Source organism: Colias croceus, chromosome 19, assembly GCF_905220415.1.
Source record: "Colias croceus chromosome 19, ilColCroc2.1".
Taxonomy (NCBI): Eukaryota; Metazoa; Arthropoda; class Insecta; order Lepidoptera; family Pieridae; genus Colias; species Colias croceus.
The window spans coordinates 1965432-1979573 of NC_059555.1; the positions used below are offsets into that span (position 1 = coordinate 1965432).

A 14142-nucleotide genomic window follows, 5' to 3' on the forward strand; every position below is an offset into this window, starting at 1 on the left:
GAGTGCATTACATAAACCGTGTTAAAAAAATTATATATTTTCCTACTTCCACAAAATAATACAATACTTATGTTCTATCACCACGAAGCATAACGTCATACAAGATTAATTTATTACAAACACTGTGTTTCTACAATTTATATACTTTTCTACGTTTTCTACTAAAATTAAAAAACACTACGTTAAATCTCCAACCATTTTTTTCCATCACACATATCTGTAAAGGTTTTTGTAAAAAGAATGAATCATCATTTTATCATATAAAACATGTACAGGTATTATAAAATAGACCTTCAAATCCGGCCCTGTGATTGCACGTACAATCTAACTTATCTGTGAACCACGTCCTAACCGCCCGGAAGACAAAGCGGAACGGATGTATTGAGTAATTCTCTGTTTTATTTTATTTATTGTGTTTGCAATTCGATTATAGAAACATAAGTATATATAAATAAAGCTTTTTAGATTCGTTTGTTTGTACATACACTTTTATTAAGGTTCTATTAAGGCCATTGCAGTAATCCTAGAAATAAAACAACATAAACTTTCATAATTCTTATATTAAAGGTTAATTCAGTACTCTAAAATTACAATATAATTATTCTATAATATATTTTAAGTAATGTTGTCATCTTTTACACCGGCATATTCTTTTCATAGCTCTTTTTAGACCAGCATAGTAGTGTATCACTTGTTCCTGAAAAATATATATTTATTAATTTCCTATACTCTACATAACTCGCCCAAAACAGCTTGACTGCTTTTCAATAAATTTTTTCATTTATAGTTAGACTAGCTTTCCACCCGCGGCTTCGCCCGCGTTTTCAAAGAAAAATCCGCGTAGTTCCCGTTCGCGTAGGATTTCCGGGATAGAACCTATCCTATGTGTTAATCCAAGTTACCCTCTATATTTTGCTAAATTTCATTGTAATCGGTTCAGTAGTATTTGCGTGAAAGAATAACAAACATACATCCATCCTCACAAACTTTCGCGTTTATAATATTAGTAGGAGTAGGATAGGTTAGGATAGGATAGGAAAGGAAGTAGGATATAGATTATAGGTAGATCGGAGAATACGTAGTAAAGTATAGTAGTTTCATTCAAGTAGTACCTATAAAATACTAGCTTCCGCCCACGACTTTGTACGTGCATCCCCGTTTTTCCCCGTTCCCGCAAGAATTTCGGGAAATCCTTTCTTAGCGGACGCCTACGTTATGACATCTACCTGCATGCCAAATTTCAGCCCGATACGTCCAGTGGTTTGGGCTGTGCGTTGATAGATCACTATATCAGTCACCTTTGAGTTTTATATATATAGATGTACCTATCATATTTTCATGTGTGGACACATATCCCGGTAATAAATAATATATTGTTTTCGTAACAAAGCAGATTCGTTGAATGTATGTTTCGCGATACGAACAGTGGACCGCAGGTGAGTCGTTCCAATGAAAATGTAATTTCGTATACAGGGTGATTTTAGTGTAGTACTAGTATTTTGATATACATTGTAAAGGTAAAAATTATAAAAAAAAGTAACAAATATTTAGTTTTATACATAGCGCGTAAAATAAACGTTACAATTGCTTATTAACACCTTTTTTGAAAGCAAATTGAAAATTCCATACTTAATCTATATACATATAATAAAATACATATAATAAAATCGTAGGAAAGTCAAAACTGTACATTGAATATTTTTTTAAAAGAATACTTGGGCCGTGATCTATAATCGATATAGAAGCCAAAAACATAGTTTTTAGAATTTTTGTCTGTTTGTCTGTTTGTCTGTTTGTCTGTTTGTCTGTATGTTTGTCTGGGCTAATCTCGAAAAGTACTGCATAGATTGACTTCAAATTTTGCATGAATATTACTAACAGGTCGGGTGAGGCTATAGGCTACATATTATCAAGCTATCACCTACGGGGGAGGAGCTGTGAACCTTTATTTTTCTTACATATTCCGTGTACTACGACAGCGTACAATCTAAAGACTCATGTTTAAATGTTGTTTTTGAGTAAGCCATGCTATTATCTACCTTTACACTATAAAAACTACGTCATTTATGTAATTTTGGCAGAGAAACAGTTAAATGAATCTTAGCAGTATAAAGACAAATTTGAAACAGCGCCATCTATAGCCAGTGTTATAAAAATCAAACACACATTAACTATTGGAAATTAATAATTAAATGACGCATATATAAATGTTGTTTGACAATATCTAGATTGAAACTATAAAAATTATGCCATTTAAGTAACTTGGGAAGAGAAACATAGTTTAAAGAATGTAAGTTGTATAATGTTAATTTTGTAACAGCGCCATCTATGAGATTTCGTAAAAATCAAATCAATTTACATGTTAACACTACTGAATACACTGTTGAAAATTAATAATTTAAATATAATCATGTTATTTATTTAACTCTTTAACCCATATCTTCCCTTCCCTATAAGGTATATTTCGTGTAAATAATAAATATACTACATTTTTTTAAAGTGAGGGTAGATGTTTATTATTTTAAGTAAAACTAGACACCATTATCTACAGTAATTAATCTAATATTGATTGTGTTCATTAGTTACAATTTTAAAAATCTTCGTGTTTTATAAATTTACTAGCTTACCGCCCGCGGCTTCGCCCGCTTTGTCTAAAACCTAATAAATTATATACTAAAACCTTGCTCTTGAATTAGTCTATCTATTTAAAAAACCGCATCAAAATCCGTTGCGTAGTTTTAAAGATTTAAGCATACAAAGGGACATAGGGACAGAGAAATCGACTTTTGACTATTGAATGCCATAAAACCAAAAATATCAAATGCAATCTTAGTGTTTTGTGAATTTTCACCGTCATGCGTTCCCACTAAAGGTAAGTTGTTACATACAGGTATTTATTTTTTTATAATGATAGCAATTCATGTGTTTTTTTGGTATTATTCTTTTATATATGACTTTTACAAGATTTTGAGGTGCATTGGGAACAGTAGTTTTTGATAAAATTTTATTTGTAAGTAGCTTTTTTTATAGATTTACAGTTAACTTTTGATTTTTTTATTTACAGATTCAATGCTCATAAAATTATATCGCCTTTGGAAGACGATTTCTGCTGACAATTTTACAACACCACTTGAAAATTGGTGATTTGATGATAAAGATAGTGGCAGCGAGGATTAAGTGGAAATTAGTAATCATCCGCTTCGTTAATTTTTGACTGAAGTTAATGTCCAACGTCCAATGGTTCAATCATTGATCAATATCAATAATAGTGTTAATCATAATGGTTCAATAATTGGAAGTATCTCGGGAAATTTTGGAGGATATTTTTCAGGAAGGAGAGGAGGGGCAGCCAGCCACATATCAAACTACTACGTTTTAGTACCGAAAAAATGTTATTGCCAAATGAAACGTAAATTTTGCACTCACAACTGTACAAGTAATGTTTTTATTTTGACTTTGCGGTTATCTGATTATAATATTTATCGTTATGGCTATCGAGGTACCGACCGTACTGGGATCAGAGTACATGATATACAGTTCATCATCCAGGATTGCTAAGAGCATTTTCACACTGAAAAAGATGTTTTCTTTGAATCGTAGTTGCTTCATTTATTTATTTTTAATCATTTTACATAACTAATATGTTTTATATTTTATAAATATATCATTTTCATTATTTATAAATAAAATGGATCCAACATAACTTTGTTGTGTATCATTTCTCTATTAATAACCCATAGGCATATTTTCCGAGCGCCCCATTTAAGTTGCGGTCCTGAAATTATAAAAAATTTATGTATACTTTTGCCAAATATGTATAAGCTCACTGCTCAAGCTCATTTTTACATAAAAATAACAAAAACTAAACTACTAAATAAAATAAATTATGTAAAGATTTTATAAGAAAACACAGTATATTTATTAGGAGACAGTGATCTCTTCCAGGCAAAAGATATTCATCAGCTCAATAAAATTGAATAGTATGTTGTTAGTTATTCTTTAGATTCACAATTGTAATGAGCATTTCCGCATGCAAGTTATTTCAAGTAGTATAGTAGTTTAGATATATCATAGTTTTGACACATTAAAGTTCCAACAAAACCCTCAAATTTTTGAGCAGAGTTGAGCAAGATAATTTGAAAAATGTGCCGTGTTAAGTATTATAGAAAAGGTTAGTTCGTTGGTAATTATTATTTCTTCTTCATTTACATGTTGTTAGTAAAAATAAACTTTGACTTACAGTCAAAGTATATTTTAACTAATACTACTTAATACTAACTATTATACTTATGTTCAGTATTTATCTGTATTATTATTGCTTGGTAATTAATATATTTTCATGTCGTATACTTAATTATAAACATAAGTTTGATGTGTTATTAGCTGGATTTATTGAAGTGAAAACTTTTTTAGCGGCGTTGGGTATAAAATCTTAAACTCGCGTCAGGACACGTGACCATCGAAAAAGCGTAAGACGGATGTTAGTTTTTTTAGCCCTTATATTCCATGCGTAAGACAGATACCTACCATTCCAAAATATCAAACATGCTGAACGTTAATAATCAAGTTTTCACTTCTGCCGGCACTCCCGGAGTGCAACCCGTCTTTTTTTTTACACACTCACAGACTTATAATATTTTATGTTAAAATAGTGTTAATCATATTAATATTTTTTCACAATTAAAAATATTTCCTTTTTTCTGATGGTGATGTTATGAGGACCATATTCGGTCCTTATATCATTAAAAATCTGTGCGAAAACTATAAACACTTGTGAGGCCCTCACGGCAGTCACGGATGAATTCTACACATACCCGTGGCCCTGTCGTTGATGCGGCTCGACGGAACACAGTGGGGTTTTGGTCGGTAGGAATCCGACATAACCCACGGCCTCTTCCCCGGAGGCCGTGGGTATCTATGCAAGATTTCCCCACTAAAAAAAAAAGGCCCTCACGGCAGATCGGGGCGGTCTGAAATGAAGTGGGGACAGCGTTGTCACTGTATCGCTTTTGCCACGCTTTTCAACAGACTTATTCGATAGTTCAGTTTTGTGTTAAGACCGCTGTGACAACCAACCCGTGAGACAAACAAACCCGGTTTCCCCTATTATCCCGTTAGACCGAAACCCTCACTGAGAGGGAATTACGTCTCACTACTGATCACGACAGTCATATTTTATCTCGAGAATCTGAAACTTTACTCAATATGAAGACCGTTTGACAAATGATAGGGTGTATCATAATATTATTCGATCTCTTGAAGATGAACATGAGCATAAGCAATGACTAGAGTAGGGACGCGAATATTACAATTATTTGAGACAAGAACGATTAATATTTGTTTAATTAAAGATTAAGAATTGAAATTATTCAGTCTCTGAAAACGGACGAATAGCGAGATATGGCCCGTCTTACTGCAGACGATTTCGTCATAGTCTTGATGACTTAGAGGTAAACAATCTACGAATTCGGTGGTGTGGTCCGACAAATATAAAAGTGGGTTTGCTTATAACCTCACAATTTATTACAGATCATCTTCTGTATAGGCGATATTAACGTAGTATGTTCTTTGCATGCTTTACATGCTTTAAAGTGGAGTAAGGAGACCGCTTTCGTTTGAAGATACACCGGAACCTTTGAAATCACTACTCTTAGAGGAACATACTGTGCAATCTAAACTGTTATTAGACAATATTCGCTCTTATAGTAGTGCGTTTCAAATGATCCTTTGGTGCTCAATAATTATCAGAAGGTCCTTTCATGCTTACTTTTAAGATACAAGGTCAAGTTTACCATTTGATAGGATCCCTTTTGCCTGAAGGCCTACCTAAGTTTGTTTAAATATATTTTGTATTCGACTACAACGAATAGTGGAATACAAGAAATCAATATTTCTCAAATTTAAAACTGAACTCATTTCACAATTATTTTAGAACAGGTTAATTCGTATGTATGCAGTTTTAAATCGACATTAGAAGCTTTTCCTCAAGATGGTGATATCGGCAGTCAGGAACTCCCTGGACGTGTTATAACGCCCAGGCTACAGTATTACAATTTTTCCTACAGTAGAGCAACGAATGTATTTTCGCATAGCAACGGAGGGGAACTCGCGGGGGGTCAAGTGACGCGGGCCACGTACCACAAACATGCTTAGTTTGTGGTACCGAGCGCGAAAGAAAGTCATCGTGTTTTTAGTAAAGTTACTATGTATACTGACGTAATTTAATACTTAGGTACATATTCTATAATGGTGCGCTCAAACTGTTAATCTACATTTAATTTAGATTATTATTTGAAATACTAAGTAATGTAGAATTTAAATCACATTCATTCATGTTGTCTTTAGATTTTAAGATTTTCTTATCAGTGTTCAATTTTAATGTAGTTAAATTTTATAAGAGACAATAATTAAGAACATTCAAAAATAAAGTGTCACGTATTTTTTTTTAAACGACGAATGACGAAAAACGACGTAATCGCGGACGAAGTCGCGGGCAACAGCTAGTTTATTACATAAAGCTCAAATTCCAAAAAAATACATCACTAGGAGAGGAAGGAGGAAATATATTAATATGAGAAAAGCAATATTTTTTTTTAACTTTTAAACCTCAAACACTAAGGTTTTCTGAAATCGCTCAATAACAGTAAACAAACGAAAATGAACCTTACCTGCATTAAATTAAAGCACATAGCGACTAGTGCCATGCCCAGCATCAAATACAGAGAGCAGACTATAAAAGATGTCTCTATACGGGGCGTGTATATTCGCTCGCCGGGAACGAAGTCGCCGAAACCGATGCTATTCAATTAAAAATTATCAATTATTAAATCTATAAAACACATGTTACTTTGTATGTCCGCGATGGACTCCAAAACTACTGAAGTGATTTTAATTTGATTTGCACCACGTGTGCAGTTTGATCTAACTTGAAAGATAGGAAAGGTTACATACTATACATCTCATTTTTTAATCGCAAAATAATTTGATTTAAAATTTTTATTAATTGTCTTTTATTTGACAGTAACAATCATCTGTTAGCTCCAAACTATTATATATGGTATATTAAATAATATTATGACGCCAAGAGCCACATTAATAATAATCTTTAAAAATTCATGACATATTTATTGAATTGAAATATCGATAACTTTTTTGAAATGAAACTTCTTTTTCGGGGTTGGAAAAAAATGTAGTGTAACATTTTTTCGTTACGCGTGACATTTTTCAGTTACGCGCTAACTTTTTCCTATCCCTATCACGCGTGATTCAACGTATTTCTGTAAAGTTGCACATAGTAAATTATTTTTTGGAAAAGAAGTTTTACTTCTTACGTGTGTACACTAGTACATGCACACATTTTTATTCATCTAAATTGTAAAGGACAAAATAACAACAAACCTGCTTAAAGATATAAAACAGAAGTAAGCACCATCTAGTTTGTCCCATCTCTCCCAAAGGCCAAATATCATTGATCCAAACATGAGATATCTGAAAAAATACAAAAATTCAATTCATTTATCACCTCTAGAAAAAAAGAGCGTGTGTGGCGAGCACACGTGTCAGAAGTGAAATTTCTATGGCGAGATTCAAAGATACCAAAAAGTCGCCTTACTCCATGACGTGACGGTATTGCCATGACGCGACCTTGAAATTTTACTCTCAACCAAGCTCTCAACGCGCCTAAAGAAGTGTGTGTCACTTCAAAAACATTGACAACTGAATAATGAATATGTTCTAAAAATGGCTTGATATTATTTAAGACATTTATTGAGTATTAGTGCTGATTTACACAGTGTCAGTAGACAGTTTAAAGTCGAAAGCCGAAAAGCCGAAATTCGGCGCCGCGACTGACTTTAAACTGTTTACATAGACTTCAAGCCTCTGTACTGACTTTTAATCTGTTTACACAGGGTTTTTTTTCGGGTCAGCACTGATTTGCCTTGAATTTGTAGTCAGTTACTGACCCTGTGTAAATCAGCACTTATCTCCGGCTATCGTGATAAAATATTATGCTTATTTTACAAAATTAAGTAACGCATTTAAATAATCCTACAATGTGACGTTGTTAAGAATGTAATTAATTTAAGTATTCGATATAATGTGGTACTGAGTTTGAGCTAGATGAATGTGTGAAATGTGATTCCCATTTATTTAAATATTTCGTAACATACGTGGAAATAAATAACTTTGAGGTAAGAACGTCGTAATGAGTACATCTCGCTTATACAGGGTGTTTGAGGAACGCTTTATGCAAAGTGGCGGCAGTAACGTAAAAAAAAATATTATTTTTATTTATTTTTTGAGATTTTTTCATCATATCATTTTTGTACGAAAACACTTATGAAATTATTGTAATGCAATCATGCTAATGCATGCATAATAACGTGATATAAGCGAAAGTGCATTTCATAATTTTCATATGAAACAAAAAATTCTAAAACAAAAAATATATTTTTGTGGACGATCATTAATCAAGGATGGATCGAGGAAGTTTTTTTAGAATTTCAGCACAGATATTATAAAGCTGAAGAGGTTTTTTGTTTGTTTGAACGCGCTAATCTCGGGAACTTTTGGTCCGATTTGAAAAATTATTTCGGTGTTAGATAGCCCATTTATCGAGGAAGGCTATAGGCTATGTATCATCACGCTATGACCAACAGAAGCGGAGTCGAAGTCGCTATCGCTGTTGACAGTTTGTTGGATGGGTTCCCGCATGTAATCACAGATAATATTATAATTAATTAATAACTTACCCGACCATGAAGAACACGCAAACACTGATGGGCACAGTTATAGACTGGGCATCGAAGGTCACATAGGTGAAGTCACTATCACTGCTGACAGTTTGTTGGATGGGTTCCCGCAAAGGTTCGGAATAACCCCGTACTTGTAGGGGGTATCTGGAGGGTTGGGGGAGGGAGGTGGTGCGGAAGTAGGGTCGTCTTTCTCTAAAAAATGAAAAAATATAACTATGAGATTTTTTTGAGGGGGAAAAATTAAAAAAAAATATTTAACATAATTTTTGCTCACAAATTAACTATTACAAGATAGAAATAAAATAGAACCCAAAAAAATATGCATAATAAGATAATAATATAATTTAAAAATCTAGTTTCTAGACCTCATTCTTAAGCTACAATACAATACATTTACATTACCCATATTATTTGATAAAATATAATGTATCGTTCACCGAAGGTCTGGTTTTAATATTTTTAAAATTACTTGTAAAAATATTATAATCAAAAATTAACTATTTTATTACTTCTCACCTTGGATAATATCCTCTTAAATAAGGATCATAAGCTATGGCCACATCAGTGACTTCTGACTCCGAATTATCAGTCCAACCCGCTGGTCTTTCTATACTTTCAGCTTCGCTTATTTCTAACTAAAATTTAATGGAATGGAAAAATCTGATGAAAAGTCCATGTAAAAATAGTAAAAAAAATATTTTTTTTTTATTTAGCTACTAAAAAATTCAGCAACTCAACTCAAACCAATGATAACAAATTCATGTTCCTATGATATAGCAAGGTTAAATATTAATTAAAATCTTTATTAACAAAAAATATAGCTACTGAAAATTCGAGAAAAAAAAAACATTTTTTACGTCAAACTAAAAGCTTAGGTACAAAGTCATATTATGTTCAAAATTTAACCAGAATAAAGAAATTACATACCTGTGATCTAAAATGCACAACTCGTCGTCTAGTGAAGCCGGGACAACCCCGGCACAGACATATTAATGCATAGATGCATTTAAACCAGCTAGCTAATAATTCACCTGGGAACAAAGTTATTTACTTAAGAAAAAAAATCACAAAAAGTATTTTTTTACCATTTAAATAAAATTCATATCAACCTATAAGTATTAATGAATCTTAACTGTCATTTTTTAAATTAATAAATAATCATTACGTAAATATTTTTTTTCGAATCAAGAAAATCATAAAATTCAGTAAAATTATTTTTTTGTTAATAGTATGAATTACACAGGTAAGTACATACATAATATTTGTAAACCATGATCTTCATTCTTTCAATTTTATAAAATTATTGAAATAAGCGAAAAAATTGTGTTTTTTACGTTTTATAAGAGATACAGATATTATATATTATGTAATAATAACTTACCAACATTACTCAAATATAGAAGAAAGAGCGGCATACCAAGTAGGGCATAGAAAATGGTCACTATTTTACCCCAAGACGTTCTTGGACTGAGGTGACCATAACCTGAATAATTTTAAAGAATTAATATAAATCGAATAAATGTGAAAAGAACTTTTTAATGACCGTAAAATATATGTATTTATTTGTTTATTTAAACACTTTAGCTAAGAAAACATTCAATACCTAGGTATATACGTGAAAAAAAAAATTTTTTATTCTTGTACCTACAAGAAAAAATAATTATTTTCCACGTATTGTTTTTAAAGATGAATTGAATTATTCGATGAAATGATTTGCACAATGCACAGGTGATGACAGTAGGGAAAGTGAAAATGAAGAAGAGTTCCGATGTATCTAAAATGTCAGAAATAAAGATAATCCCTGATTTTGATTCTTTTTATTTTTATTTTTTTTTGTAATTGTCATAATATTGAAGAATGTTCAGTACTGTAAATACTATTGAACTGAGATTTTAAAGATAAGATTTACATATATGGTTTAAATATAAACCTGTGTTTGAAAACCATACTTTATACAATATAAATTTTGTGTTATTTTAACCTTCTTTTCTTCCATCATTACACCAGCTTCAGTAAGACACTTTAAAAGTACTATAAAATTTTCCAAGTAAATCAATCCAACAAAGATAATATATTCGCAATCGTGGGGTTATACTCGCTATTTACTTACAAGGAATTATCGAAACAAAATCGTTACTTACCTACAAATACATATTAATCTCTTTTAGCACAAAACATATAATTTGACTAAATTATGCATTTAACCGCTCTATATAGATATCATCTTCGGACTCTCCGAGAATATGACAGTTGCCGAACAGTGACGAAGATTTCTATGCGCATTATTACTCTTGGAGTACTGTATGTATAATACGATTGATCGGTTTTGATAATTTTGAGATGAGATTATGTTTATTGCTAAAAACTACTATAGGAGGTTGAAATTTGTTATGCAAATAGATTATCCTGAATTACCATTAATACATTCAATGTGACCTTGAAAGCAAATCTATTAATTATACTAACTGAAGTCTAGTCTAGTCTGAAGACTGAAGATTAATTACACACCTACATATTAAATTAACATACAATTTCCCATTATATAAACAAACAGACATTCGTGTATCTTCAATATAATGAAAATGTATCATCGTATGTAAATCGCAAATGTATTTGGATTGATTAATTATTACACTAGATATATTAATAGATTAATGTCTAAGATTATGCCTGTTGTGTATAGTATATTATATTTATATGTAATATAAATTGCTTTGTTGGCAATGGTTTCTAGGTCTAAGGACTATAGCCACTTTTCCCGGCTTCGCCTGTGTTAACGGAAAATAGAGTCGTTACTCGGTATGATGTAAAAGAAGGTAATGGTAAAATAATAATAGATTTTTATAAAATACTGTATTTTTAATGAATAAAATATGATCTAACTAATAACCTTTTTAATTTATAGGTTGTAGTCTATCAACCTTGTATTAATTTTTACTTTTTAAGTAGGTACGTAAGTATCTAATATTTGGTAGACAATTTATCTTTTTTATTAGAAATTCGAAATAAATTCCTCCGAAAATAAAAATAGAATATCACAAAATTACAAGTCCTTACTCCATTTTAATAAACATTATGAATCTTCGATATTAAATTTTGAAATTGTATTCAATGCGTTTAAAATTAAAATATTACAAATGAAAGGTTTTTCGTGCATTGTCAGTGTTTTCATACCAGTCCTTGAAACTACATAATATTTGAGTTTTAGTTTCAGTTTTGCTTAATATATTATTATCAGCTAGCTGCTGGCCTCAACTTCACCAATGATCATAAATTTTCATAGTACAAACTTTCATCTATACGTCAGTCAGTCATACTTGCATTTTTTAAACTATGATGTTAAAGTACATCTATACTAATATTATAAAGCTGAAGAGTTTGTTTGTTTGTTTGATTGAACGCGCTAATCTCAGGAACTACTGGTCCGTTTTAAAAAATTCTTTCGGTGTTATATAAAAATTCATCGGGAAGACTATAGGCTATAATTATATCATCACGCTAAGTCGAACAAGAGTGGAGCCACGCGGGTGAAACCGCGAAGCGCAGCTAGTATAATATACATTTGTGTTTGTGAAGTGTCGTGTCGTGTCATATTATACTGACCTATAGTAGTGATAACAGTCAAGGAATACAAAAAAGCTGAGGAGAAACTCCACTGCCTGGACGATCGGCTGCCGTCCCACCCGCGGCGGACAGCAAACACTATCTTACGCTGATAGTGCAGTAGTTCTATACTAATTCTGTAATAAAGGTAAGTATGAAAATTAATAAAAAAATATATATAACTAGTTAGTGTGTAGAAAATAAAAATAAAAATGATCACAAAAAAGAGCACACGTGTCAGAAGTGAAAATTCTTTGGCAAAATTCAAAGATACTGAAAACGACGTTACTGCCATGACGTGACGATATTGCCATGACGCGACCTTAAAATTTCACTCTCAACTCGCCTAAAAAAGTATCACTTGCAAAATTATGACTTACAGAGTACCTCAAAGCATGATAAGTTTATAGGAAGCAAAGTTTATCGTTATAAATAATTTAATTATGTTGACTTTTTTTTAATTTTTACGCTACAATTTATTTTTAAAGCAATTTGCAAAAGTAGCCTCCAAAAACTTTGATATGACTCTTTATATTACAGTAAAACATAGCATTAATTTTACATTTACATTTTTATTAATTTCCCACTCTTTATGAAATAATAGAGATTAACAAAAATTCTATTGATAAAGGACACACAATACACATACCTCTCTTTAAGAGCAGTATCATTGAACAAATTGAGCGTTAACGTGACGTTTTGCCACAAATACTGTGCAGTGTTGTCCCTTTCCCTCGCCATATTGTTTACTCTCTCCATCTCGCTCGCACCTTCTATTGCTTGAAACATGAAAGCGCCTGAAATCAAATGAATATATCTCAACACGTATGGCTTAGTCAGATAGAACGCGCTAATAGCACACGAAGTATTGTACTAATTACTGTTAGCTTTGACATACAGAAAGCGTTGTAAGCGCGCGTCAGAACGTTGCTGTCGGTATGACGTTACCGCGTACGCGTAGTCACAACACAATTTGGCGTCGTAGCACTCGTAGCGCTGCGTCAGGTTAGCGCTCTGATTCGCGCTAAGCACGAGTTCTATCTGGCAAAGCCTTAAAAACCGCCTTGAGAGTATTTGTCGAAAAAGTCCTTAAATAAAGTTCAGAACAAAAACCACTAGATATCTACCGAAGACGTCCCCTCATAATATTTTTAAATTCGAATCTATATTTAGTACGAATTTCAAAGGACCTTTTACAGAAGACCTTCGAAATTAATCTAGCATAATGAAGGCCGACCTTGGCACACGATGACTAGCGAAGCTATTGAAATTCAACCAAGATTAAGGCCGTGTACGCGGTCCGTGCGCTGTTTGGCTCAAATATGTGATTTTCCAAACCAGATTGTCCATCAACCACTTATCTTACAAACATATGAATTACTAATAATTTTAGGAAATTTTATTGTCTATATAGTTAGTTAAGAGTTTATTTCAATTAATACAGTATTTGTGAATACCATCAAGATAACTGAGCCGATGATTACTTGATTTCACTTTTAGTGTCAATTTCGAAGCTAAAAATATCTGAAATTGCTGACAGATCTAACACACATTTTTTTTAACTAACTGCAAAAATCCTTATTAAAATAGTTAGTTAAAAGATTTTTTTATTTTGGACTCCTAACTTACGAAATTAAAATCCGAACAATGTGAATTTTTTTAGAAATTATAGTCGACAAAATGATTATTTTCACCAAGATATTTGACTTAGTTGAATATAATTTATACATATTGCAATAAAAGAACGTCTTACTTATAAGATAAAATTTAAAAAATCAACTAA

At 31.9% G+C, this 14142-nt stretch overlaps 1 protein-coding gene across 2 annotated transcripts in view; it reads right to left on the reverse strand.

Moving 5' to 3' along the window:
* Positions 1–542: 542 nt before the first annotated feature.
* LOC123700454 (potassium channel subfamily K member 15) overlaps positions 543–14142 on the reverse strand; it is a 28869-nt gene continuing 15269 nt past the window's right edge. For both annotated transcript variants that reach the window (XM_045647666.1, XM_045647665.1), the window contains exons 3-11: positions 13009–13156; positions 12360–12496; positions 10138–10239; positions 9684–9787; positions 9273–9391; positions 8754–8948; positions 7399–7488; positions 6669–6798; positions 543–697 (exon numbers count right to left, since the gene is read on the reverse strand). In XM_045647666.1, coding sequence (XP_045503622.1) covers positions 629–697; positions 6669–6798; positions 7399–7488; positions 8754–8948; positions 9273–9391; positions 9684–9787; positions 10138–10239; positions 12360–12496; positions 13009–13156 — 1094 coding nt within the window. In that variant the 3' untranslated portion in view covers positions 543–628. The remainder of the gene's footprint in view (positions 698–6668; positions 6799–7398; positions 7489–8753; positions 8949–9272; positions 9392–9683; positions 9788–10137; positions 10240–12359; positions 12497–13008; positions 13157–14142) is intronic.